General features: G+C 42.0%; 2 protein-coding genes across 4 annotated transcripts in view; one reads left to right on the top strand and one right to left on the bottom strand.

The window, feature by feature from the left end:
• The window catches only part of gng12a (guanine nucleotide binding protein (G protein), gamma 12a), a 28,041-nt gene extending 24,706 nt beyond the window's left edge, over positions 1–3,335 (top strand). For all 3 annotated transcript variants that reach the window (XM_053437958.1, XM_053437957.1, XM_053437959.1), the window contains 2 exons: positions 520–628; positions 1,236–3,335. In XM_053437958.1, the coding sequence (XP_053293933.1) occupies positions 536–628; positions 1,236–1,361 (219 nt within the window). In that variant the 5' untranslated portion in view covers positions 520–535 and the 3' untranslated portion in view covers positions 1,362–3,335. The remainder of the gene's footprint in view (positions 1–519; positions 629–1,235) is intronic.
• Positions 3,336–6,614: 3,279 nt separating this feature from the next.
• On the bottom strand, positions 6,615–9,169 carry gadd45aa (growth arrest and DNA-damage-inducible, alpha, a). The gene is made up of 4 exons (XM_053437686.1): positions 9,000–9,169; positions 8,391–8,492; positions 7,788–8,013; positions 6,615–7,488 (listed from the first exon to the last, which is right to left on the bottom strand). The coding sequence occupies exons 1-4, from the start codon at positions 9,047–9,049 to the stop codon at positions 7,375–7,377; spliced, it is 492 nt and encodes a 163-aa protein (XP_053293661.1). The 5' UTR covers positions 9,050–9,169; the 3' UTR covers positions 6,615–7,374.
• Positions 9,170–11,471: the final 2,302 nt, after the last annotated feature.

Here is an 11,471-nt window from a genome sequence, read left to right as displayed (position 1 = left end):
TTGTAAGTGAGATGGCACAAAAACCACAGAACAGATTACAACGAAACTTGGTGGAAGGATGTGGTTTAGATAAGGCAACCCAGTAGATTTTGGTGCAGATCACAATCAGGAAGCGGATCCAGTGTGTTTTTTTCATTGTCTTAAACGATGCTAGATTAATCAATATCAACATTTTCACAGTTTTCCCAAGGAATGATTAATAGATCTAGACGGAAAAAATCTCACATATTTAGGGAACTGAAATTTGGTGCAGCTTGATTACATTTCAGGGGACTGTATGCACCCTCTGGAGTGCCTTTACAGTTTCTACTTTCTTTACTGTTTACTTGGATCAAAAACTTGTTAAACGCCTGATTTCAGTAGCTTTAGGCGTGCAATTTCTCCATAAACTAAAATTGCAAAAAATGTATTTCCTGTACGTCCAATTCTATCTTTGCTGGATGTGTAGACCCTGCTGAATATTGACGTCTCGTTCTCTTCAGTGTCTTTCACACTTCTTTCTGTTGTTCTTCATTTCAGTGTTATATTATCCAGGATGTCTTCAAAGCCTCACAGTGCCAATACCATCGCCCATACCCGGCGGATGGTGCAGCAGCTGAGAATAGAGGCAGGCATTGACAGGATAAAGGTACAGTGCAACAATAACCATGCAAACACTATCACTGATCTTCATTGTCATTTTGATACTAAATCCTCTGATGAGCCTCATGCACTAGGGCCAGAATGTCACTCCTGCTCTGGTTTCCAGTTCACCAGATGTTTATGTTTATATATGTTGGGAAAATCCATTTGTCTGACTGGTTTTTCCTGTTCTGAGCATACATTAGATTAGTCATATGATAATTCATTCTCATTTTCGGAGTCCTAATTCAGACAGATCTGAGCACACACTCATTTTTTAATTCAGTGTGGTGCACGATATTTAATAATAACATTACAACTCATGCTCATAAATCAAAGAAGCTCCTTACATCTGCAGAACCTGCTTGAGCATCATCACGTTTTTAAGTTTTCTCTAGTGTCAAAGTTATCCAGTGATGGCTGCTAGTGCATCCATGGGAAGTGCCAGTGACTGAGCGTTTGAAAACCGCTGCTTATAATCATCTGCTTATTAAAAGGTTACATAAACGCCAGTTCTATTTACCACTCGATTGGAGGATTGTGCATTAAATCTTGAGTCCCCAGATCACAACCTGCCGCCCACTCTCCTGTGCTCCTCTGTGTTGTTTCTGCAGGTTTCCAAGGCCTCTGCAGACCTCATGAACTACTGCAGCGACCATGCGAGGAACGACCCTCTCCTCATGGGCATCCCCGCCTCAGACAATCCCTTCAAGGACAAAAAAACCTGCACTATATTGTAGTGGATGCCACTTAGCCTTTCATGTGTTTATTTTTGCTTATTAATGTTGCTGGATGTCTTTGTGTTGGGAAGAGCGAGGGATTTTCTCTAAAGTCGTAAACATTGAGGTTATCTGTGGCTGCACTGTAAGACATGTATTGGTATTATTCACTGAAACGATCGACCCCAGCACAGCTCGACCTCTGGCCACTGATGAGACTTGGCTGCATGGGTCCTGATGGCATCAGTAACATTATTATCGACAGCAGACGTCGTTTTCTGAATATGTGAAAAGCTCAGAGATTCTTCAGTGGTGGATTTTGTCCCTAATCCGTCACACACACACACAGTCTCATCACCACTAGGAAGTGACTGTCGTTGCCTTTCTGATTCCATTCAGTCAACGTTTCCCTCCCGTCCTTGAGAGGTCCTCCCCCAACAGTATTTTACAGATTTGAATTGAAGGTTTACATTGAGCTTCTACTCAATTGTGACCATTATGTATCTTTGATTGGGTAAAATCCAACAAGTACATCAAAGTATTCTGCCACCCATCGTACTCTGACTTGTCCACATCTCATTTATTTCACCAGCTTCCTGTCTGTTATTTGCAGTACGATCACCATGATACAGTGTTGTCTTCAGCTGATTCAGTCAAGCATCAGGTCCCATATGAAGATCTTTAATCCCTATGTTCTTTGACTGTGTGATAGCGCCATGATGAAGAATCTTAATTTTACGATAATAAAATCGTAATTTTGAAGAAAGAACCACCCAGACTTGAAGGGAGTTGCCTCTTTTGTGGGGGAGGAGAAGGTTCTCCTTTCTGGTTATGCCTTAAAAAAGTATTTCTTTATTCTCATAAATTTAAGTATTTTTCTCGAAAAAGATTTCCAGTTTCTTTTCAATTATGGCTCTATTCTCCAAATCTCTGAAGATTCAGATTCAAGCCATTAGGATCAAAGGACCCAAGTGCTGTGATGTTGTTGCTACACACAACATACAAAGTGAATGAAGCTTTCGTGAAAATGCTTCATCATATTAATGTAGTGCTTACATATAGTTTCATGTCTGTCATCGGCTGTCGTTGTGTAAAGAAGATCTTGGGTCAAAGCCAAACCAATGATTGTGCATTTGATAACATTTGTTTGTGCGTCTGAATATTTTTATCAGTTGCCTCTGATAAATGTCTGTGGTACGATATTTTTTAGAAAGCTGACGTGTTAAACTGTGAGCTGCGAGAAATTCCTCATCAAAAACAAGTGACTTATCGAATGTGCACGTCGTCTTGTTTTTGGTGCAAGTATTGTTGGCTGTGGCCGTTTCTATTAATGATTAAACCACTAGCTCAAATTTGTCTTTTTTCTTTTGAAACTCGTCACATTTGTGTCGGTGTGGGTCTTAAATCTTCTGCCTAACGTGTCCTGATGTTGATGTTGCTACAGTGGAATACTCTGGATACTCTGAATTCCTATATCCTTACACTCTAAAGCCTTACTTATATTTGCCTTGTGTCACGAGGGACAATCTTAATGGGAATATTTTCTTTAAAATTTAAAAAGATGTTTTTAAAATGGGCGGTGAAAGTGATTTGTGACAATGTTATGCCGTCTCTCTCTGTCTACCTGTCACTTTTCAGCAGGTTTAGTATTGTTGCCTTCTCCACCCTCAGGTCTTCCCATCTGTAAAATCTAATGTTGTAACCCAACTGTGTTTTTTGTGATGTCATCGCTAACAGTCGGTTCTTTTTATTGCAATAAATCAAGCTTGTACACTTAAAAAAAAAACAGTCATATCACCTCTTCCGTGTCATGTCGTGCCCGTAATGGCCTTATCGGACAGCTGACCTGTTTTAAATCTGCATCTTCATAAATGTCTTTATTAATACACCGACCTTTGTATGAAGACTCATCTAAGATTGTTAAAGTGAAGCTGTCCTAAAGTACAGAACTGTACTAATCTCTCAATAAAGATGTGTTGTGCTGCACAGTCAGAAGATGGTGACTTGTGTTGACTGTTGTCTTGATACCTCCTGCAACAAGTCCTGACATTGACTCATTCATGTGTTCAGATGGGCCGGGCCAGAGAGATCTGCTCAAAGTGTATCTGGGGCCGTTTCCTCTCATTAGTCGTTTATTTTTATCACGGCCGGGAGAGGAGGGAGGTCAGGCCTCTCACAGTCAGAGAGACCACAAGCCAGCTAAATATAGAAAGCCCCAAACCCTGATCTCAACTCTTGGAGAGTAGACAAACTATTTTTGTAAAACGTCGGCTCAGCCTGAGAGTGTGTTTTCCTTCTCTGTGTGTGGCAACTCCTCTCGCTCTGACCTTGTTTCTGTGCAGCTGCTGCTGGGAAATCATACAGGAAAAGCACCAATTATCACCTATTGTAATAACTGCAGAAATACACAATTAGATGAGACATTCCTGACACTTAAAATAGACGAATAATGGCTATTATTTATTGTTAACATTTGACTAGAATACAAATAGACTTGACTTTTCTCTTGTGAGTTTGTCACAGCTGGAGCTCTTATTGAGGAAGGGTCGAGTGTCCCTGCAGAACAAACCAGTTGCACTAACTTTGTGTCGACTTCATCTGAATGAATCAAATGACACTTCGTGCTTACACCCCCGGAGGTATTCTTGTTATGTGTGAATATGATACAGACAGTCTGGACATTCCCTGTAGGCATGAATGCCCCTGAAGCCCCCACTCCGCAGGGCACAGCCTCTGCAGTTAATCCCAGCTTGTCATTGTGCAGCAATGTGAGAATCACGGGGGGGGGGGGGGGATGGTCAGTGGCTGGCAGGCCAACCGGCCAGGGTCGCTGACCATGTGCCTCACCATGAAAATCTGTCCTGGCAGTTACAGTGTCAGTGTGTAGGAATGTGCTGATGTGGGGGAGAGGAAGGGGAGGGAGGACCAGCGGGTGATGGTGGAGGAGGATGGTGGGCTGTGGGTTGGGGGGGATGGAGCTGGGCAGTGGCACCTCTGCTGCTCCGGTAGACCCAGCAGCTTATAGAAATTTAAGTTCCTATTTTCACGCTGTAATCACATTTGAATGCAGAGTCATGTTTAATTTATATCACACAAACATAAGAAGATTTAGGCAGCTTGCTTATCAGGCACATTTCCCACCTGGATTTATGCAAATTAATATGAGTGTTGCAATTAGCATAACCTGCAACATTCTTTACTAATATGATAGTCTGTTGAATTGTTGCATTAAACAAAATATACTGTAGACATGTAGTTGCATTAGGGAAGAGGCTCATCTCAGCAATTACTTTTACTTTTAATACAATATATTCTTTGTATAATAATTTGTGCTTTACTTTTGAGTACTTCCTCCACCACTGACTGCTGCACAAGTCAGGTAATATGTGTATTTAAGTATATAAGTATTTCATATATACTATTGCCACATTTACTCCAGTTAAGGATCTGAATACTTCTGTGCTCTTTCAGCTATTATCTGCAAACAGGAAATTCCTCCTTAAAATAGAGTGTATTTCTATAATCCCCATGAGGGATTTATTGCAGCACCATTGTGTGGGACAGTGTCTGTGCGAGCTCCATGTGAGACTGTATTTCATGCTGGATTTTCTCACAATTCTGCAATAGTGTTATCTTAACCTGATATATACCTTCTCCCTCCCACAATGCACTGAGCTCTGTATTAATCTGAGTCACAATGAGCCAGTATGATACAATGCTGTATACATTATACGTCATGTTGAAGCGTATATGACGATATAAAGTGCATCATGACTAATCCGATCTTGGAATTCTTCTCCCTAAATTACACTGCTCCCGACCTTTGACCCACGATACAACCAGCCGGCAGGCGCTGATGGCGTCACGCAGACCTCAGACTCTTCGCTGGAAGGTCAAAGTGGCTTCAAAGCGCTGACATCAGCCTGACGCCAATCTTTAAATAACCTTTTCCCTCCGATCACAACAATGGCAGATTACAACACTATAGAGTCAGACAACCTTTCACACAGTGCACAGTGAAACCTGAGCAGACTCTGGTTAGGAATGAGGGTTTGAATGTATTTCAATTGTGCCATTATGTGTTCCTGTTTATTTAACTTACTGTATGTCCTTAAAGGTCTGGAGTTACACGAATGAATTAGTGTGTTCTGTGAAGGGAAACTTGTTGACCTCATATGTACTAGTGATATTGAATATGCTATAGATGTTATGGCACTTTGAGTTTCATCCAACCTTCCATTTCTTTACCTGCTTGTCTTGTATTTCAGGAAAACGGTTTTCGGTTTTCTGGTTCAGCAGCACCTGGAGAAAAAAGCATGTGCTGGAAAAACTTTCCGGACTATTTCCCAGAAACCATGTGACAATAAGGGCACGTTAGAAATAAGTAGATGAATGCAAAATAGTTGTTATCTTTCTTTTTGCCACTGAGAAGATGTCATGGCTCATTAGATTGAGCATTATGAAATATAATCACATGGTCTATCTCACATGAGAAGCTGATCTGGGTTGTGCAACCCAAGGTCAGCCTTTGCCTCCTCTCTTCCCGTGATCATGACGCTGCACTTTCAGAGGGGATTGCCCGCCTCGATTCAACCCGGTGACATCACTGACATTCCACTCTGCAGAGATCACCTGTGTGTGGGACACAGTTGGAAGAGGAGGGAGGGGGAGGGGTCTAACCGTCTTGCACAAGATTGCATCGCGTGCCAATGCCCTCGTTATAAAATATTTTTCCAAGTTGTTCCAGTCATGTGTTTTGCTGTAAGCTACACCACATACTCTGGTCCCGAGTGCAGAGGGCGTTAGCAACAACTAGCATGGAAACACCTCATGTAACCTCACGCACTGAATTGAACACTCTAAACCTTTCTAATGTGACATTTCTTTGTATTGCATTATGTGACATTTAGTTAATCAAAATCCATATTCCCTATTTAACTATGCAGCATGTGTCCAATTGTCACATGCCTCTCCCCCCCCCCCAGGAAGTCAGCTGGTGAAAATGAACACTAAACTCTCCTGCAAATCACTGAGAATTGGTGAAAAGAGAACCTGTGTGGATGAATGAACCTGTTCCTGCTGACCGAGGCAGAAGCTTGTGCAGGGTGAGGATTATTGTTCTCTTCAGCTCAGAGATGGCACCGAGGCCACAGAGGCCAACATGACCCCTGTGATCTGCACGTGACTCCTCTTTTACAACTGCTAAAGGTCAGAATACAGCTCGGCTCTGCTAAAATTTCCAGAATTGGACAAAAAGAAGAAAACACATATAGGTCTGACTCCAAAAATACTTTTTATTGACAGCAATACATATGTGTGTATGTTTTGTATTCAGATTCTTGCAAATAGTTTATGTAAAAAAATGAAACATAAATACACTTAAATATCATTAGAAATAACTTAGAATTGTAACAAAAGAACTATTTTACTTTTGGCAGAAAACCAGCTGGCAAAGGAAACACCAAATACACAGAGTGTCTTCACTGGATGTGTAGCCCTTCCCTTTTTAAATTATGACAATAGCAACGTCAACATGAACAATTGAAATCAAATAAGTGATATTGCAAAAAGGTCCAGTGTTTCAACAAGTGCTTTGTTTCTGCAGAGAGAGGCCGAGGCCTTGGTCCACTCAACAGCTCCATGTTCTAGTTTCTCCTCACTGCTCTGACTGGTAACAGAGGCTTTACCAAACAAACATATGGTATGCTCCTTCTGCACAGTGTCCAGCTTCACATTAAAAAGCACACAGGCTTTCATTTTATTTTTTTCAAATCTCGCCATCTCAAAGGCTGACAGACGGAACTTCAAACTGTCCTATCCAAAGTGGAAGTCCATCCAGCGGCCCTCTTCTTCTTCTTTTAAATACATCCCATGTAGACAGCAGGGTCTTTTATTTCCTCCCCAATATTTTCTTTCCCCATCAGCAGTGCTTTGGAATTTGATCTCTGGGTGGCACGATGTCCAACAGGGTTCACACCATTTTCCCTGTGCTGGTGAAGTACATGTCCTTTCAAAGGTTTGTGTGGCTGGTCTTTCATCGCTCAGGCAGGTTGATGATTGGTACCCACTGGTCCATGCAGCGGCTCTCTCTGCAGAAGCGGTTCACTTTACTCAAAGCGGGGTCCTTCCACGACGTCGAGTGTGGGCTCTGAGAATAAGAATAAACAGAGGAGGAATTATTGAAATGCATTTGTATGGTTTCCACTGCACTGATTTCCAAATAACCTCTGTGTGCACAGACAAGGTATCTCCTCCTACAGAAAGTCCTCAGGAGACATATGAGGGAGGAGTCGTGCACATGTTTACTAAATACACAGGAACAAGTACTGACTAGTCCACCCTTGAATTAAGAGTTTCACTCACATGCACAAACCTCCTCATTATGTGTAAAATCACAACATGTCCTGTAGCTACTCAAACATATCGCTTGATCAAAAAGACACTTACAGTGACCAGGACGCAGTGGAGATCCATGGGTTCCCCTCCGGTCTGTTTCCCACCAGCTCCCTCTCCCAGGATCTCGGCCAGGCGCCGGGTGGTGTTGACTCTGAGGATGTTGATGTTGTTCTCACAGCAAAAAGCCTGGATGAGGGTGAAGTGGATCTGCAGGGCCACATCTTTCACGTCCTCGTCGTCGGTAGCCAGGATGCACAGAACCACATTGTCAGGGTCTCTGAGGAGGGAAGGAAAAATAGATACTTTAAGGATCTTGAAGGACATGTATGCATCAAGTACAAATGCAGGGCAAGAAAACAGTCAGTGAGTAGCAGTAGTGAGTAAATACATTACTTAAACCATAACCAAACATATTGTGCATGGGTGAAAGTGTCTTTTTCTGGAGGCTGTGCAAATAGTCAACAATTGTAACTCATTAACTACAAGCCTACACTTAACTCCACATACCGTGCATAAGTAATAAGTAATAAAATCACATATCCTGTCGTAACTCAGACAAACATGCACATATTTATATGTATATATATATATTGCAAGTATTTATATTTTATAGTAGCATCTGTCATGTTATTAATACACCATTGAGGTACTTACACGTTGAGAGACTTGGCCGCCTCGTACACACCGACCGTGATGCAGCCCTGCGGCAAAGCCGAGCTCAGGACTTCTTCCAAAGCCTTCGCCACTGTGTCCATTCTGCAACACGGACACGAGAGAAAGTTAACATCGGCAACAGCGAAAAATAACTTTCAAGCGTCCGTTTCCCGGGACTCATGTCACGAGCCGGACAACCGGCTAATTAGCACCCGGCGCCGGCTGTCGCTTCGGCCACAGCTGCCAGATGTGTCCGAGCTTCCCCACGTTAGAAAACAACAACCGGACATTTACCGTTTGGGGTTAAACTCGCGTTAACAGCTGTGTTAAAGTGGAAATGTTCGCTTTAGAAGCTGCCATGTTGTTTTCGGACACTTTTTTGCTCGCTTCGCCCGCAGCGCTGTGTGTTGGCTAACCCCGGGAGTCCAGCAGGGAGTTAGCCCGTCAAACTTTAAGCTAACTCATCCACCTTCAGCCGCGAGTTGGTCTGTACACCAGAAAACATATTGACATCGCCTCCGTCGTGCACGAGTCCTTGTAACGTTCGCTGCACACGGACACACTTACACACGCGTCAACGACCACATGACTCATAAACCGTATATTTACCTTTCTTGAGAATAATCTCCGTTTAGCTCCTCAAATGTCATGTTGTACATAAACTCCGGCTCAGAGCTCAGTCACTGGCTTCTTGTCCGCCGCGTGTTATCTCCTCCGCTTGACGCACTTCGTTATCTTTGACGCTGAGCTGCAACTGAGAGATAAATCTGGAAAGTTCACATTAAAACGGTCCAGGACAATGACACCCGGCAACTCATCTGCATGCGTCCGCTGATTGGTGCTATGCTAATGAGGTCGAGGAGCTCTGCAAAGGGATTGGACAGAAACGCGGTAGTGAGCGTGTCCGCGCAGTCTCCAGGGGGTGGATTACCGTAACTGCAGCTCGCTGCTGCCCTCTAACATCTGGATTCACGTGAAGCCTCAGCCTGACTGTGACACACTTCATGTTCAACTGGACTTCACTTAACTTTTAATACCCCACAAACCCTGCACATAAATAAACCCATCTAATGTAGCTGCAGCTGTTTCTTCTCTCTGCAGGGAAACAACACGCTGGAATCGAACATGCAACATGACACGGTTTAAAGATGTCGCCCACAGTGAGTGGATGTGTAATAATAGAGTATTTAATAAGGAATGACTGAGGGACGTGACAGAACTCACCTTCACTGCAGGACAGGACGAACTCGGCTTCCTGGACAACTGCCTGGCAACGGGACGCTGCTCTGGGAAATGCTTGACCTTGATTGGTCCACTGCTGAGCGTGAGAAAACCTGCCGTGTGGGGCCAAATGTCAAACTACAGGAAGGACACTGACGTACAGTCTGTGGTAACACACCTGAAACATTCTTACTGGAAACTAACGGTCGTTCATTTCACACTGAACACACTCTCCTCCATTTTATTCACTGTTGTTTTAATCAAGGTTTACATCTGAATACAAAGAGTCAACTTAATACAACACCCCTTTGTGTTATTAATGTTCACTCCAGTTAAAAAAGTAACAGCACTTGTTGAGCAGAATGGCCTCCTAATTTTATTCATATAATATTGGATTTTTATCCTTCAAGCTGGGCAATAAAACAATATTAATTAATATTTTCTTCTTTAGCAATATAAAAGTCCCCTATATGTTGATATGATGCATCTGCATTGTATAAGCACAGTGAGGAGGTGTAACACATAATTGATTTGTAAAATGTTTTGCTGTTTATCAAGTGTTTGTCATTCTCTGCTCATAAAGAAGAGTTTAAAACCACAACCTCCCCCCACGAGCAAAAATGTGTCTTTAGACTTAAAATAAATAATAATGTGACATTTATCGATATGGACAGATATGAGCATTTTTATCTTGATGTTATTTTTGGCCTAATTGCCCAGCTCTAATCATTACTCCTCAACCCATAAGCAGTATTTTAATATGACACACTAAGGTGGAGTTATATTAGCTACTTTATGATTCTTATTTCATATAATCTGAACCAATGTAAAATATTAATCTGCAAAGTAACTGTTGCACATATTGAGTCCCTATTAAATGAAGTGGAGTGGAGGTATAAAGAAGCATGAAATTGGGGCAAACTGCAGCATAGACGTTTCACATATTGCACCTTAGTATAGTACTGGAGGACATGTACTCAGTTACTGTCCTCCACTGGTGCAGAGGGGGCGGGCAGTCACATGGGTGCCATGAGGGCCTGTGCTAGTTTCGATCCCATGCCCGGGGAATTCAGGTGTCTCAGCCGCAGAAGGCAAGTGCAGAAGTGACAAAGTTTTAAATAACTTTAACATAGAATGAACTCTTTCTAAATCAACACCATTGTGAAACATGAATCTTCTTAAAGATGACATATGTATTTAGACAGTAATAGTGAAAAATAAAGTAAGGAGATAATGAAGTGCTCAATTAATACAAACCTGCATTTTAGGGTCTGTAACTAGAGTGAGGGTACAGTGTCTGTTGTGTAGGTATTTGAGTGTATTTACTTTGTGTCTGTATCCAGATGACAAGTCTAACAACGACTGCAGACCTGTGCTACAATTATCTTCTTAACTGGTCTTATGGGATTTTGCTCTACGACACGGCACATTAATAAAGTAGGTAGAAATCAGTTGCCCCACACTGGTGAACAAATCTAGTTGTTGTGCAGGAGCAACGTATTTCACACAACTTTGTTTTTCAAGGAAACCTTTCAAGCTGTCGATGTGACGTCGCTGACATGTTGCATGCATGTACTTCCTGAGTATGTGAAGCAGCACTTCTCATTGTTGGGTTTTAATTTTGTTTTCTGGTCACTGTCAGAGTAAATTTTTACTGGATTCTTTATATGCATGACACTGTAAAGTTACACCTAGATGATGAACATGAGAAAAGCTTGCTGTTATCAATTACTTTACATTACATTTCATTTAGCTGACGCTTTTATCCAAAGCGACTTACAATAAGTACTTATATTCTTATTTAATCATCTGAATCCTTTTGTTGATGGTTATAATTATTTGGTTTTTATAATGCTAAAG

Source organism: Pleuronectes platessa, chromosome 13, assembly GCF_947347685.1.
Source record: "Pleuronectes platessa chromosome 13, fPlePla1.1, whole genome shotgun sequence".
In the NCBI taxonomy this organism is placed as follows: Eukaryota; Metazoa; Chordata; class Actinopteri; order Pleuronectiformes; family Pleuronectidae; genus Pleuronectes; species Pleuronectes platessa.
Note: the sequence above shows the minus strand (reverse complement) of the source record. Positions and strands in the feature narration are given on the sequence as shown.

Excerpts from the sequence above, each read along its gene's own strand:
- gadd45aa (XM_053437686.1), bottom strand. The coding sequence starts at position 9,049 with ATGTACAACATGACATTTGAGGAGCTAAACGGAGATTATTCTCAAGAA. Across the intron at positions 8,493-8,999 it reads GGAGATTATTCTCAAGAAAG|AATGGACACAGTGGCGAAGG; the intron begins GTAAATATACGG and ends TCCGTGTTGCAG. Across the intron at positions 7,489-7,787 it reads TCCACTGCGTCCTGGTCACT|AGCCCACACTCGACGTCGTG; the intron begins GTAAGTGTCTTT and ends TCTTATTCTCAG.